This window comes from Carlito syrichta, unplaced genomic scaffold (genome assembly GCF_000164805.1).
Source record: "Carlito syrichta isolate Samal-C Ts95f unplaced genomic scaffold, Tarsius_syrichta-2.0.1 Scaffold303673, whole genome shotgun sequence".
In the NCBI taxonomy this organism is placed as follows: Eukaryota; Metazoa; Chordata; class Mammalia; order Primates; family Tarsiidae; genus Carlito; species Carlito syrichta.
The window spans coordinates 1918689-1935611 of NW_007247769.1; the positions used below are offsets into that span (position 1 = coordinate 1918689).

Below are 16923 nucleotides of genomic sequence, written 5' to 3' on the forward strand. Positions count from 1 at the left end.
TCTTACTCTGTCGCCCAGGCCAGAGTGCAGTAGCACGCTCATGGCCACCCCAGCGTTGACCTGCTGGGTTCAGGCGATCCTTCCACCTCAGCTTTCCAAGTAGCCGGAAGTATAGGCATTACCATGTCTGGCTAATTTTTTTTTTATTTGTAGAGACGAGGTCTTACCAAGTTGTCTCAGCTGGTCTCGAACCCCTGGGCTCAGGCAGTCCTGTTGCCTTAGCCTCCCAAAGTGATGGGATTACAGGCTTGAGACACTGCACCCAGCCGAGAATGATTTTCTTTAGACAGATCAGGTTTTCATGATAGGATCTTAAGCCATCTCTTCCTCATGTCATAAGAAGGGGGCTAGAATGTGAATAGATCTAATAATTCTAACCACTGATGGCTTCATGTTTGGCCCAGAACCCTGGGCATGACCACAAAGTCTATAACCATCTACAGTGGTCCTTTTGCCATGCAGAGCACACAACCATGCTCCTGGCACCCTCACTCTTTCCTTCCAAGAAGCTCTACTCCACCTGGCAAGATGCACATTTCAGAGTATGGAGAATGAATGCCCACCAAGTGTTAATCTTGTGTCTTTTGCTTACAACTTTCAGCTGATTGCTTGATGGTAGAATTTAATTTGGAAAGCAAATTCCTAAACCTAGGGATCTGTGATAATGCTGATGTCATAAAAATAATCAGATTTCAGAGCTGAACATGGACTGTATTAGCAACAGTGATTAAATGTTCTACACACAGCAAGAGCTCCCTTGAGCACTATTAATATCACTGTAACAATCATTTAGAGTATAATAATCACTGTATTTAGGTCGTTTGCCCAAAGCACCGAGAGGCTTAGAGAGGTTTACTATCCCAAGAGGACGCCACATAACTGTTGCTGGGACAATGCTGTGTTCAGGTCCCCAGGATCTGGGAGTATGCAGTGAGTCCACTTGGTGTTTAATTATCCTCTGAGAAAATGGACAATGCACATGTCCCTGAGATCGCTCTCTTTGCCACAGGCTACCTGTTGTTCACCTATTTCTTATCTCCAATGGTAGAACACATCTTACAGGATAGAACACACCTTACAGGGTAGAAGCAATGGAAGGTTCTACTTAACACAGTGCCTAGCACATAATAAGAGCTCAATAAATACTACAATTAGTATAACCTGGTAACTCAGATAGAGGGGGCATAGTTGTTTTTCTAGCCTAAGTTTTTGAATCAGAAGGAAGTCATTTCACAAAAAAAGTTTAATCTTACAGACAAAATTGAAAATATCTATTTATTGTTACCCTGAACCTCCAAAATAAACTCTGGAAAAAGAAGAAGACTGTATTCCTCTGTGCAATTACATAAGAGAAGAAAGATTGTCATGAGGATTAAAAGAGTTTGTAGACATAAAGCACTTATAACTGGTACATGTGGTGAGCACTGGCAAAGAACTATCGAAGTGTTGTTAAGAGATAATATCACTGTGATCTTAAACTCTTAGAATTTAAATTATTGACTCCTTCAAAGAAAGGGATAGAGTGGGCAGACATAACAGAGGTAAATAGACCAAGAACGATGGACTGAACAGCCCTGCAAGCTGCATAAGGTCACTGCTGGGAAAATACAAGAGGTGGAAAATAGAGTTCTTTTCTGCAAGATGCAGCAAGGAACACAAGATTCAAATCGTGATCTAAAACTTTGCAAAAGAGGTCTTTAGATGGTGGAATTAATCACCAATGAATGGCTAGAGGTAAGAGCCAAGGAGACAAGGTAGTTTGTGCTGCAGCTGAGTGGAATGAGTTTGAGGAAGAGATGGGGATTGAAGCAGGCATTGAAGAATGGGAATATCTGGCTTGATGGTAAGGGCTTTCTAGTTGGGCAATACATTCTGGCTGAGTGGCATAAACATAGCATTGGGAAATAGGTTCTGTTGTGCTGGAGTTTATAAAGCATGGTGCTAGGACAGCCTGGGACTTCACAGGGTGTTGAGGGTGTTGAGGATGGAAGGGAAGAGTTTGGGCATCATATTCTAGTCAACAAGAAGCCTGGGGATAGCGAGGTGACCTGCTAACGGCAGCGCTCAAGGAACTATACCTCAGTGGGAGTGGACAAGATGAAATTGAGTGGGAAGAAGGCAGAGGTAGAGACCAGTGTCTTCAGTGCATATTCACGGGCCCTGATGTGCTCCAGGGATCCACTACTCCTGCGATCCAGACAGACCAGGCCTTGGCTCTCATGGAGCTTACCATTTAGAGACTTCCAGTGGATCTACTCCAGGAACATGGGTGCATGCTAAAGCTATTAGTATAAAGCTATTGGGGAAGAGGATATGATCCAGTCTCAGTCTCAGAGTCTGACCTCAAGCTGGCGTATTAATTACAAGGAGATGTGGGTACCTTTCAGTGGAGAGAGCCAGCATTCCCACCTTAACCATGTGAATGACCTAGCCTCATTGACTTGGAATATCCTGATGTGATGCCATCTTGTTCTTAACAGAAGTATTTAAACAGGAGTTATTCTACTAAGTAGGAGACATGTAGGATGAGCAAGTCTAGAGGTCAGATATACAACATGAGGACTATTATTAATTATGTGGTAATTGAAATTTTTGTCGAGTAAGTAGGGCTGCTCTGGTCTCAAAAATAACTGAGATCACAGCGATGTTAATTTGCTAAAGTAAACATTTTACTATCTATGTGTATCCCATAACATCATACTATAAACCTCAAAATACACAATAAAATTTACTTGCAAAAACAAAAATAAAAAGAATCTAATTATGAGGGAACAATCAGACACATCCACAATATGGGATATTCTGTAAGACACTCTGGGTTCACACAAAATTTAATGTCATTAAAAACAAAAATGGGCAGGGGAGGGGTGTTACTTATAAATTAAAAGAGACTGAAACTGAGGTTGGCAAACTATAGTCCAGGAGCTAATCCAGTCTGCTGCCTGTTTTTGTAAATAAAGTTTTATTGGAACAAAGTCACACTCATTCCTTTATAAGTCATCTAAGGCTGCTTTTATGCCACAGTGACTGTATGACTTTCAAAACCTAAAATATCTACTAACTGTTCCTATGCAGAAAAAATGTCTTGACTTCCGGATTAAAGCATCTAATAGCCAAATGCAATGCATGAACCTTAGTATGGGGGGAAAATAAAAACATCAATAAACATAATTGTGGCACAACTGGAGACTTTTAAAAAAGGGCTGTATATTAGATGATGTTACTGAATTCATGCCAATTTTCTTAGGTGTGACAGTGGTATTGTGATTATGTTGCACTATGTCCTTCTTAGGAACTGATTGCTGAAGGATCGAGGGGTTGTGTCATGGTGCCTGCAACTTATTTGTAAAGGGTTCAACCCCAAAAATAAAAATATAAAAAGAAAGCCAGGCTCGGTGGCTCAGCCTGTAATCCCGTACCTTGGGAGGCTGAGGTGAGTGGATTACCTGAGCCCGCGGGTTCAAGACCCGCCTGGGCAACTTGGTGAGACCTCATCTCTATAATAAATCAAAAAATTAGATAGGTGTGGTAGCGCGTGCCTGTAGTTGCAGCTACTTGGAAGGCTGAGGCAGAAGGATCGCCAGAGCCCAGCAGGTCGAGGCTGCGGTGGCCGGGAGCGGCCACTGCACTCCAGTCTGGGTGACAGAGTGAGACTCCAACTCAAAAAAAAAAAGTAAAAAGTTTATATATATAAATTATAAGGAAAAAGAAAAGGAAATGAGAAAAAACATATATAGAGATAAAACAAATCTGGTGAAATGTTAATAAGTGGCCAATCTAGGTGAAGGGCATACACATATTCATAGTACTGTTTTTTCCATTTCTCTGTAATTTGAAGTTTTTATAAATAAAAATTAAATTTAAAAAAGTTTTAAACTAACTTGGGGATAATTCAGGGACTGCTTTCAGTAGACCAGGTGTAATTTCCCTGTGGGCTCCGTGGTGACCTTCGTGCCTGACCAACTACCCCACTTCTGAGAATTCCCCTATAAAGAAGAAATGGTTGGGAGCTGGAGGTGGCGGCCTCTCCCCAAAAGGGGGCGCTAGTACTCTGTAAGGCAGCGGCGGCGGGGTGTTCCCTTTGTAACTTGGAAATTTTGCCTGTTGTCTCTGCACAGTAATTCCATCAAGCTGGTGAATCTGCTGTCCATATTTATCAGCACGTGGCTGACTGCAGCCGGGTTCATCCATTTGGTAAGTACCCTTGAAGACCCTTCGGCTCTCGCCTGGCCTGGAACGAGCCCCTCTCTGAGTCATTTTATTACCTGAAATTTCTCTCGCTGCTAAGAAACTTCACCTCAGTTGTAGACAGGAAAAGGGGAAGCAACCGCACAATTGTCGGGGTTTCCAACCCCTTTACCCCAAACTAGTTCCAAATGGTGAGTAATGTTTGCACGATTAACCTGCATTTTTTCAGCTCATCAGGATTGCTGCGGGAGCTTGGGTAAATTTTACATTCTGTCCGCAATATCCCAGTAAGCCACAAGATGGCAGTGCTTCCTCAGCAAACGTCTGGAAAAGGTCTGGGGACAAGGTTAGAAGTTTGACCCCCATCTCTTAGGAAACAAATTCAGATCCCTCAATTTTTCGCCATTCCGGATACATTCCTGGTACAGGCTGAGGTGAGTGAATTGCCTGAGCCCGCGGGTTCGAGACCCGCCTGGGCAGTGAGACCTCATCTCTACAATAAATCAAAAAATCAGCTGGGTGTGGTGGTGCATTCCTGGTACGAAAGCCACCTTTGAGCCTTTTGCCTGATTACTCGTCAAGTTATTTGGTGCCCCCAAAATGTTAATTCTTTCATATGAATTCAAAAGCCTTACATTATTAAGTCAAGCCCTCCTCGCCTCCCCCCAAGGCAGTTTTTTTCCTGCTTTTAGAATACAGCTATCGCGGGAAGCGTGTTTCATAAAAACATAGAGTGTTACAACAGGAAGGAGCCTTATCTAAGTGTGAGACTTAGGATAAAAGTGACCTCCCCTCGCCATGCCAAACCTCTGTATAAACAGTAGAAGGATACATTTAGCTACCTACCAGTTGGGATTTATGAAATTATCACCCAAAGGAAGACAGGCTTGGGACAGTGGCAGGGGATTCACACAGTTGCTACATCTGGGGTTCCCCACTCAGCCCTTTGTAAGGTTTCTTGGCTGATGACTGGGTTCTTGTGTTCACGTTTGGAAGGAATTCACAGACACACAGGGAAGTGGGATAAACAAGTAGCTTTATTAAGCAAAGAAGAGCACACTCTCAAGAGAGGAGAGTAGGTAGAAACAGCTGACAGAATGCTGCTGCTTCTGCACCCGATTATTGTAAATAAATAACATAACTTTTATTCTTAGGAGTACCAAGGAGTGGGTTTAGAGGTGGGTTTTTTCCTAGAAATGGGTGGTGTTAGGACTGGGTCTTGTTCCTCCCTTGTGTAAGGCAGGGAAGGTTTGGGCCTTGGAGGCTCATACTGGTATCGTTATGGCATCAGTGAGAGGCTGCCCTAGGGTAATTTTATGCTAATAATGTTATAATAAAGCATTAGAGTTATCTTAGGTTAACCTTGGCTATTGCTGGGCATGTTGGGAGGCAGGGCTGGGAGGTGTCTCTGAGTTGATTCCTTCGTTGGTATTGGGCTCTCAGCCAACTGCAAGCATCCTGTATACAGTGCTGTGGATATATCTAAGAGCCTAGCTGTTAGGTGAGTGTCATGTTTCCTGCAGCTAGCTGCTCCCTTGCCTGTAGGTATGTCTGATGAGGTAGGTGTGAAGTTTCTTATAGCCAGGTCATTTGCTTGTATGCATGGTTCTGCACCTGCTGTTGAAGATATCAGTGAGCCTGGAACTTTTCCTTCAGCCTAAACTTTTCCTAGTCTAGGAAGAGTTTTTTTTTTTTTTTTGAGTGAGAGTATCACTCCATTGCCCAGGCTGGAGTGCAATGGCACACTCATGGCCACTCCAGCATTGATCTGCTGGGCTCTGGTGATCCTTTCACCTCAGCCTTTCAAGTAGTTGGAATGATAGGTGTGTGCTACCACACCTGGCTAACTTTTGATTTTTATTGTAGAGACAGGTCCTGCCAAGTTGCCCAGGCTGGTCTGGAATCTGTGGATTCTGGCAATCTACTCGCCCGGAAACTCTGCAAAGACAGCGTTGAAGGCCTGGGGTCGGCTGTCTCCAGGCCATGCTGGTGGATCATGGGCACTGGCTGTTGGTGCTGTAGGGTTGGGATCTGGGTAGAACTGACCCTGTCACTTCCTCTTTACGGAGAGTATCTAAGGACCTCTACTCCCCTCCTCAAAGCCTTGTTGGCAGATCAGATATGATGGGAGGACAGTAAGTGGGAAAACTACAGTCCTGGGCCAAAACTCTCCAAATCTGGCCATGCTCATTTGCTGAAGTTTTGCCTCTGTAGAATTGTATAGTTGTGACAGAGATTGGCACCAGCGTGTCCTGCAAAACCGGACATTTTTACCATCTGGCCATTTATAGGAAAAGTCTGCCAGTCCTGGGTCTAAAGTGTTGTGCAAATGCAAATGGTCCTTGGGAACTCACTTTTGGTGCTCCTGGGGAGAATCCTATAGCCTCCAGGCTAGGACATCTGTTGTCAGTTTACAGAGGAGGGAGAGCAGGGCCAGGCTCCCAGAGATGCTATTTGGGTTTGGGCAGTTCTGAAGGAGTAGGGCCCACCAGGCACATCCTTGGTCAAAATGACCGGAAGAAGCGGCCCTCCATTGTGAGAGCCTAGGATTTCTGTGGGAGAACCAGAGCTAGGCCCTCTGAGGAAGGTCAGGGTAGGTATCTCTGGTGCTTTCCTTGAAGAGCGCTATTAACATGGCCCGAAGCGATGCCCTAAATTTATTCAACTTCAGACCTTTAATCCTGGGGGAAAAAATGGCCTGAAGACATTTCCCTCCTTCCTTCCCCTCTCTACCCAATCAGCTGGGAAGGCATTTCCTAGTCCAGCTTTTCTACTTTCTCTGTTACTTGCCCTGGGGTTCTCGGCCCAACCTACAGAACGCAACCCCGGGAACCACAGGTTTGGTGTGGAGGGTGATGTGGCCGGCCAGCAGCCTGCAGCAGCGCTGTGCTTCATGGTTTCCTGTATGTCTACACACTCACCTTTATGATGGTTTTATTTGTTTCCCCCTATCCTCTTGCTTTAGGTGGAGAATTCAGGGGACCCATGGGAAAATTTCCAAAACAACCAGGCTCTTACCTACTGGGAATGTGTCTATTTACTCATGGTCACCATGTCCACCGTTGGTTACGGGGATGTTTATGCAAAAACCACACTTGGACGCCTCTTCATGGTCTTCTTCATCCTCGGGGGACTGGTAAAAACTCTTTATTATGATGTTGATTCTCATGGTCGTTAATATTTCCTGTGATACATTCCCTTAAGCCTTGCATTTTGATACTGTGTTTCTGCATTAGAAGCAAGTGATAGAAGCCTAAATGTTACAATCAGGCTACGTAGATCCAGGCACGATGATGCATTTTCTGCATATTTCTTTGGTGTATGACGCTTGTCCCATAGATCCAGGTACATTGCCCTTGTCAGGGACAGTCATTTAGCCAGGAACAAGCCTAATTGTCTTAAGAAGGTGATGCTGTTAATAAGTCAGAGTGTCTGTATGCTTCAAGGACAGTTACTGCCACCTGACCCTGGTAGATGCTGTCAGTATTTTGTAGGCAGTTTGCGGTTTCAAGAGCTCCCCCTGCCCCTATATGTTCCTCCCCAAACTTCCAACAAACATTGTGGCTGGGGCCTGCCCTGAAGAGAAGAGTCCCCACATCAGAGGGTGGAGAGCACCACCTTGGTCCTGTCCAAGTGGACATCACCACATGAGCAGAGTATAGTTTTGAGAACAGCCCCTTCCACGTTGCTGCGGGATATTTTTCTTCCCCTCTTGCAAGAAAGTTCCACTATTTGTTTTTTAAAGGTCTACCCGGCTCTTTATGTTGCACTAAACCATCCCTTATAATGTAATTCGAGGGGGATTTCTGGTCACACATTGGCGGTTGCTGCATTTTGTATTTCACAGTAGCTCATTTTAAGTGTAGCTTTTTGCTGTGTGTGAAGGAAGTGATTAAGATCCTAAGTTACACGCAGCTGTCACATATGTACACTGCACGCACATTTGTATTTAGTGATGCATACACACCTCTCTGTTTTGTATGCATGGGCTATATACATTTATAAAATGTATATGAATGTGCACGTGCGTATGTACATTAATGCAAGTGTTTCTACCACATCCTTGGGAGGTACCCATAGATAACAAGACCCATTTATTCAGCCACAAGCAAAATGTTTGTTGGACAAAACATGGCAGATTTGTGTTTCTCCTTGCTGTCTTTTCCTCTTGTGTGATTTCCTAAATTAACCTTTTGTGCTTTTTAGTATTTTTTTTAATGGAAAAGTTTATTTTGTAATTCTCTTTTGTTGTTTATTGTCTTTAATTACTCATAAAGGCATTGATTTTCCTCTGAATTTTAATGAGAAAGGACTTCTTTTGCAAAAAAAAGTGTGCTTGTCTGTTCGTGCGCACGTGTGTGTGTTTAATTTCACTAGCATGCACCCCTTTTGCTCTTTTTCTTCACCCAGAAGAGTTAGAGATCCCCTTTATTTATTCCTGTCTGCTTTGTATTTTTCTCAACTTCTTTTAAAATTTAGTCATCAGCATTGGCTAATATGTGTTTTGTCCTGTATATTTTCAGGAGCTTGCCCTGTTTGTGCTTTTATTTTTTATAATCCGACATACCAAGATATACCTTCACAGGTCTAATCCTTTTGTGTTTTCAGATCTTAGTATCCCCCCTTCTGGAAAATTCCCCCCTCCCCCTTTCTTTGGCTTGTCTTTTTAGTCTCTCTTCTGTCTCCTATCTTCTCAGGCCATGTTTGCCAGCTACGTCCCTGAAATCATAGAGTTGATAGGAAACCGCAAGAAATACGGGGGCTCCTATAGTGCGGTTAGTGGAAGAAAGTAAGTATGCCAAGAGGTTTTGCTGCCTCCGCTGCGGTAGAATCCTCTCTGCATGCCATTTTTTTTTTCGGCTCTTGTTTCTTTGTTTCATGCATGTAGGCAATGTTTGCCCGCTACGTGCCCGAAATTGCTGCTCTCATCCTGAATCGGAATAAATTCGGCGGGACTTTTAACAAACATGGAGGCAGAAAGTAAGTCAGTTGCATCAGAAAAGATGTGGTTGAGTGAACTTTCAAGAGTCCCCGTGGAAGTGACATCTGAATGCTGCCCCTCCCCCACCCCAATGGGTGCTTCTGTGAGGGAGAGCCTATGTTCTGCACGGGTGTGGTGTCCCAGGTTACCCCAGGAAGTTGTCACACTTGGAGCAACTCCCTAGGCCTTGATCCCATTCACAGTTTTCAAGAGACATAATGAATTTGAATTGAAAGGAGTTCATATGGAATGCAGCCCGTGTGTTTTGTTCTGATCCCTAACAAGTGGACCAGGCTCATTTATTCTTCATGTCATCTGGATAAATGATATAATTTTGCTCCCTTAAACTAGTGGGATGCCATCCTATGATGGTTTTTGTGCAGCAATAATGCAGGATAAAATTCTAGCAAGGAAGTCCTTGGGTGGTATGACGCAGGTCATCTTGCCTACTGCAGAGACCTTGTGGCTACCAGGGACCTGCTTCTCCTCTTCAGGCAGCAGCCACTGATCTTATCCTCAGAGGGCCTCATTACCCAGCTAAAATGCCTCCTGGGCGAGAAATATTGTATTTATGGGATGTCAGGCCAGTACATGCTCTTCCTGATGAGTCTTTTGTTGAACTTCACAAAACATGAATGCTTTCTTCTTGGGAACGATTTCAATTTGTGCTCAGATCATTTTGTTACTATCAGTATCAATGTACACGTTCAATATAGACTGGAAATCTTTCTCCCAAGGAAGGGGTGGGGCTTTCCCATCAGGGCCCTCTGCCAGAGCACCTCAAGACAAGAACACTGTAGGGGAGGTGGGACTGGTGGCAGCCATCCTTAACTTCTTTCTGAAAGCTTTTTCTTGGGCACTCAGCTTTGTTTTGATTTGGGGGTATAGCTTGCATGGAGTAAAATGTACACATCTTTAATGTACAGCTCGAGGAATTTGGGTCTAGGTGCACACTCAGTAACTAACCATCCTATCTTTCAGATCATGACACAGAACATTTTCATCACTCATGCCTTTTCCCAGGCATGGAAGTATGGAAGTTCCTATCATGGAACTGTTTTTTTTTTCTTTTTCTTTTCATTCATTTTCAAATGATCTCTTGAAGAGCTTACTTGGGTTTTTAAGAGAAAATAAAATCAAACCTGTAGCATCATGCTTCTCTCCATCGCTGCCCCTTCTCGTTTCGACAGTCAGCCATACTGGATGGAGTGGACCCTCCCCTCTGCCCAGTGCATCCTGAGCTCAGGTGTCCAGTCCTGCATTTGGAAAACGAGGAGGTGGAAAAAAGGGCTCATCTTCTTAAACTACCCACAGGACACCAGTTTCCTTTCAGAGGCACAAAGGACAGTGAGCAAAGGGAGGCCAGTTGGCGTCTTTTCATGGAGACAGCACATTCTTCCATCTTCCCTCTAATGGACCCCTCCCTTCCCTATTATCTTAACAGCCCTGGATGTGGTTAGAACCAAGCTGTTCTGATTTCTGGGCTGTTGGTTGGATCCAAAAGGCCAAATACATCCAGAGATTTCCCACTGGTCATTTATCCCATGCCAAGAGGAAAACAGCATCTCGATTTGTTTTGCCTGTAAGGTGTGGACAGGTCGCCATAAAGCAGACGGCATTCTGAGGCCCAGGACTCTTTTTATGACCTCCTCTGTCGCCCACTGTCTCTGCCAGCATTTCCTAATCATTACCCCTGAAGAAGTCAATAAAATCAATTGCCCTGACGTCTAGGTTGAAAATATTTCTTGACTCTCATTCCAGGTAATTTTTTTTTAAACAAAATAGTTTCCCTAGTCAAATGTGGGTGGGCTGGGGGCTGGCAGCTTTTGGTGACAGGTGACCCAGTTGAGGCCTTCAGCCCAGCATTCACTCACCGGCCCGGGTTCGATCTGGTCATCTTTTGCCCTGGCAGTTCCACTCAAACTTTCAGGTACTGATGACTTTAGGTCACAGACTTCCTGCTGTTCTCTTTTGGCTCTATAAGCTTTTATCACCACTTTTAGCCTGGTTCTCTCTCTCTGTCTCTCTCTCTCTCTCTTTTTCCTTCTCCCTTTATGAAAATGCACTTTGCTTTTAATGTTCTCTTTTGGTCTCCCGTGTCCCCGACCCTGCAGACACAGAGTCCATTCTGTCATCAGCACCAGGCCTGTTCACTTTACTTTACGCATTGTTTCCTGGTTCAAAAGCTAATTACTAAGTAGTTTAAAGAAGCCCTTTGGTCACTTAGATCTTTCATCAGAAAATATAAGCTTGGGAAAGGAGCGGTAATAAAGGGCCATTAGCACCCTTTGTTTGATGTTGTTTTTCCAGTCAGTAGAACAAGATTGATGAAATGTTATGTTTGGCCAAAATTTGAGTTTTCATTTGGAATTCAGTGTTGAGAGAATGGGCTGTCAAAATCAATAAGTTTTCCTTCGCTTGGGATATGGGCATGTGGTAGTAATTAGCAATATAAGGTCTTTAGTTGAGCAACCAAGCATGGATTCTGGCAGCAAACATAATGAGAAACTACAGTTGTTCTATTTCTAACGTCAAAAAGTTTCCAGATAAAATTAAATGCATTTGCAAAAGGAAAGCAGCTAAACTTTGTTGAAAGATAAAGTTCAGACTCTTAAAATAGCATGCTGCACTCTGAGTTTTTGTGTAAGCATAAATAAATGCGCTCTACCCACAGACACACATATACATTCTCTGCTCCCCAGGACTGAATCAAAGGAATGCCCAGAAAGTCGTTAAAACATATACATAGTTAAGGGATTTGTTTATGTGTGCATATTTTATTCAGAAATAATTTCGCTAACAATATATTAACTTGTCAGAGAACTCAAACTCACTCATGCTCCAAAGCTACAGAGTTTTACAAAGCTAAAACTTTGGAATTCAAAGATTATTTAAAGTTAAAAAAAAAACAAAAACGAGGCAGAGAAGCTCAGGGTTTTGTTTATGCAACACCCAAATTCGGGATATTGAAGAATATGAAGATTTCATTGGCACTTCATTTTCAGGTTTAACGTTCTTGGCTTTACCTAAGTCCTTCATGTGGCATTCCCCAAACATCTTCCCCACCAAGAGGAAATCAAGGACCTTGAGTGGCTTACCCAACATTTTCATCACCTCCCACAGGACACCCAGACCCCACAGTAAGGTGTAGGTACCCATTCCCGTGTGTGTATATTGACTATCTCATTTATCTTATTATGACGTCCTGGGGCTCCTAAGAATGGAGGTTTTGGGTGTCACCAACCAAGGGTTCAGATCATGGCCGTTGCAGACCACCTCTTCAAGTTGGAGGTGGAGGTGTTGGGCATAGTTCATCTCTTGGACTGAGACCCTACATCTTATTCAAAAGAGTAGCCCTCCTGCAGCCCAGCCTGTCTCCCAAAGCCACTGCCTCCTGCTTCTTCCTGTAAGGTCAGAGCTGCTCAGGGGTGGGGAAGGCCTGGGGGTGGCGAGGTTCCCATGGCCTTTGGGATCTCCAACTCACTTCCCTTCCTCTCTCAGTCCCTTGCAGCTTCCCCTAGAGGTTTCCTCTCTGAGTGTGATTCATTCCGCTCCTGGTTAGTTTATGAGAACTGACAAGATCATGGTCCAAGGTCACATGGCCAGGAGCCATGGAAAATAGTCAGTCACAGAGAGGAATCCATCTGCTGGAACACCCTTGTTAGAGGTAGCTCCTCTGAGGAGCCATCCAGAACTTGTGTCTCCCATGACGGGGCTTTGGTAACCCCCAGCTGAGGCAGTCCTAGACCTGGTGCTTGGAGCAGACATAATGGACTGAGTTTGGATTATTCTACTGATTCCTGGTGGTCACATGCTAAAAGAACACACAGAGAGAGGAATGAGTGATAAAAGACAAGGAGTAGGCAAGGAGAGAGGAAAGTGAATGTAATTAACTTAGAGGAAAGATCCCCATGTTGAGGAAGTTGAGCCCTCATTCTGGTTTGAGGAATATCACGGATGAACCCATCTCTTGCCCCAATTCAAGAAAGCTGCCTATGAAACTTAAATGCTGTAACTTCTCTTAGAACATTTGCTTATCTAGACAGAAGGAGTACCACATACTCCTGGAAATGAGAATGTGAGTCAGTACAGCCCAAAACCCAGGAATGCCTTCAGTGGCAATGATAGTACCTACAAAGATGTGTATGTTTCTTAATCCTCACAGAAGTCCCATGAGGAAGGTATAATCATCACCTCCATTTGAAATGGGTAAAGAAACTGAGGAACAGAGAGGTTAAGCAACTAACTTGCCTGACATGACTCAGCTAATAAAGGGTAGGACTGGCATTTGAACTTGGAAAGTCAGCTTCCCTGTACCCTGCTGCTTCTCCAGGTCACCTCTTGGAAGCTCTCTCTGCTCTGAACTTGATAACAATTGTATGTCTTCCTCCACCTCTCCCTATAAGTGAGCCCATGATGAAGAGGAAGAAAAAGGCATGAGTTTCACTTTGGAGCTGTTTCCTCCTCCTGCTCCTTACCCCTGTGGGTGCTGGTCCCAGGGTCAACAGAGAAAAAGGCGGGGAGGGAACAAAGCAGTTTCTTCCTTTATTTTTCTCACCTGGTTAGACTAGAAATGTAATTACTAGCAATGAGGGGCTCTTGAGGCTGGATGGATGGATCATGCCCAAAGTGAAATTTGTGCCTTTCTTTGGTGGATTTGAAAACTTTCGTCCCCTTCCCAGTGCCATCCTTTGAAGGTAGTCTCTTTCTTGAGTCACCAGCCATGGTAAACAGTTATCTGCCAAACTTAGACTCCCTTCTGGGCAGATCCCTCTGCAGAACATCTTAGGAAGAACATTCTGTCCTCACAGTAGCCATGTGAAGAAGGTATTATCATCACCTCCATTTGGAATGGGTAGAAAAACTGAGAAACAGGGAGGTTAAGTAACTCGCCTCCTGTAACCCAGCTAGTCAAGAGTAGGGCTGGCAGATGTAATCTTCCCTTTCACTCTTTGGTTGGTCTGCCGCACAGCATAGAGCAGTTCTCTGGCAGTGGTTTCTTACCTGTCTGTGAGAGATGTGGAAATAGAAGCCCCTACATGAAAGATCTTCTGCAAAGTACACTATGTGTGTGTATTTCATAGCTGTGACTTGGAATATTAGCCCTCAGAGACTATATCCCATGGGAAGGAGGGCCCTCTGCCTTAAAGCTCAGATGAAGTCTCTATGTTGCAAGAAGCCTTAAAAGCATAGAGGCAGGGAGAATGTGTCATGCCTTTTCATTTAAAAATGAAAACACTATGTTCTTTAACATAAATGCTCATATTTTAAAGAGAACACAATACTTGAGAACAAATGAGTGGGTATTTGATAATTGAGAACAAAATATCAAAACTGAAAATAGCCAGGCACAGTTACTTGCCTCACTGCCCATTCCTGTGGCCTGTCTCCATTGGTCCATTCATCCAGTCAGTGAATGTTCTCTGAGTTACGTGTCAGGCACGATGCTGGGTTGTGCTGGGTGCTTAGAATTCAGTTGTAAACTAGTCATCCAGGGAACCTGTCTTCGTGGAGTTTACTGTCTCTAGGATGTTGCAGGCCATGAGCAAGGGTACGCCTAAAGAAAATAACACTAACAAATTTTAAAATGTGCTGTAAAAACAAAATTAAAAGACTAGGATTCTGTGATAGAGAACAATGGAGATTATTTATATTAGATAAAATAGTCCAAGGAAGTGCCACCTTGGAGGAGGAAATGCTAAGGCATCCAATGACCTTAACCTAGGCTGTCATAACCTAGCTCACCCCCTTAGCTGACGAGGGGTAGTTAACATCCTAAGTTTTAAGATCCAAGTTATAATAGCTTCTCTTTCAACCATACGACTTTAGTTCTACCTGCAGTAGAATAAGTCTGAAAAACTTATTTCTTGCTCAAGCTGTAATTACCTGAACAGTGCTCTCTTTGGCTTGTCTGGAGAGGGCATCCTATATATTTTCCCTAGTTCCTAAGTGTGTGTGTGTGTGTATGTGTGTATATAAATATATATAATATTTAAACTGTGTCTTTCCTCTTGTCAGAAATAGACTCTTCTTCTCACTTAGCTCCTTTGTTTCTTCCTGAGATCACATTCCATTCTCTCCTGCCTGGCAGTCTTGCATAAATATGAAGTTCAACTCCATGTTCTCTTCCACACTTGGGTTTTGCCCACCATGGTTCTAGACTGAATTTTAAGCGATCGATTGTGCCAGAACATAGATTATTTCTTTACAAAGACTCATTTATCTACCACCCCCTGTTCCCCCTACCACCTTAAAGTTAATTAGCACAAGTCATGCCTTCATGTTTATTGAGTGCTTGCTACATGCCAGGCACTGGGTGGAAACAGATGCACTTCTACACATTCATACAAATCTCCAGATATGCCACAACTCTCCTGAGCTACACGTTATATTATCTGGCCACCTAAGTGGTTGGGAAGTTCAAACTCAGAGCTTATTGAAACCTCTCCTCCTGGTTCTCAGAAGTGAGACTCTTCCTGCAATGCCATTTCCACCTTCATTCTTTCTGAGAAGGCCTGACCTCTAGCACTTGGGAATAAGATTCAGCGTTAATTCATGTGGTGTTGACTTGGCCTGATCCACAGGCCTTTCCTTTCCTGTTTACGTGTATCTTGGGCAACACTTACTGTCACTTCTTCCCACCTGCAAGGAGTGGACCACTCTCGTGAGAGATGTTTTCTATAAAATGTCATCTACGATTACTCTATCACAGACATTGCTCTGGTTGGAATGTGACCGAAGCTTTGCATTCTACAGACTGAGATCCCTTGTCAAGTAGCCATTCAGCCCTCTTGTTGCCTGGCCCACATAACTCCCAACCTGAACTGGATTCAGCACTGTCTTCAAATTCCTAGATTTTAAAAGCCATAAATTAGCAAATCGTCAACATATCACCAGGAAGGATCATCTGGTAGCGATTCTAGTCAGAAGGAAACACAGGCCCCAATAACTGATCTTCACAAAGATATGAGGAACTGTAGACAGACAGATACAGTAAATAGGAAGACAAATAGATAATTCAAGTTGACAGGCCATCTTGTACTGATTAGGCATTCTGCTTTGATTAGCATTAAACTTTTTGGGAACAAGGAGAAAAAAAAAACCCTGAGATTGCCCTAATACTTTGGAAAAATGACCCCTTGACTACTTCTGAAATCCAGTACTGAGGGGCAGATACCAAAAGCACTTGTCATTAGATGCTGTATCGAATAATGTCATGTGCCAGATATTCCTTTCCGATGGAGGGGTCTTCATGTATGTGGGATGTGGACACTTTTTTCTTGGCATCTGCTTTGGATTCTTCTAAGCCATATCGTCAGTCCCTTTCAAACTTGTAGCTCTATTTAAATAGACTTGGATGCATATTACATCAATTTCCTGATAAAACTGATGGAATGAAGCCTTGTCTCCCACCCCCCACTGTCTCTCTTCCCTTCCACACACGTATCAAAATGTTCCTGCTATTGTTCTGAAAACAAGAATAGAAATATAGGTGGGAGATGAACTGTGTACCTTAAAAAAAAGTGATATTCAAGCCTAGACTTTTGCTGTCAAATATTCTTTCTTTCATTAAAAAAAAAAAGAATTCTGAATATGACTTTTCTAATTATAAACCCTAAAGGGTCTTTCTGTTCAGTATCACCTTTGATTGGGTGAATCCTTGCAGGGTAGATTCAGAATCTAAGGAACAAATGCAACTGTCTGAGACTATGATGTCCTATGTTTTCTGTCTTCCTGTTGTGTCACTCCCTCTG

General features: G+C 43.5%; 1 protein-coding gene across 1 annotated transcript in view; it reads left to right on the plus strand.

The window, feature by feature from the left end:
• KCNMA1 (potassium calcium-activated channel subfamily M alpha 1) overlaps positions 1-16923 on the plus strand; it is a gene marked incomplete at its 3' end in the record, with an annotated part of 543667 nt that overhangs the window by 375030 nt on the left and 151714 nt on the right. Inside the window, exons 17-19 of the mRNA XM_021712861.1 lie at positions 4119-4194; positions 7154-7324; positions 8886-8977. Of these exons, the coding sequence (XP_021568536.1) occupies positions 4119-4194; positions 7154-7324; positions 8886-8977 (339 nt within the window). The remainder of the gene's footprint in view (positions 1-4118; positions 4195-7153; positions 7325-8885; positions 8978-16923) is intronic.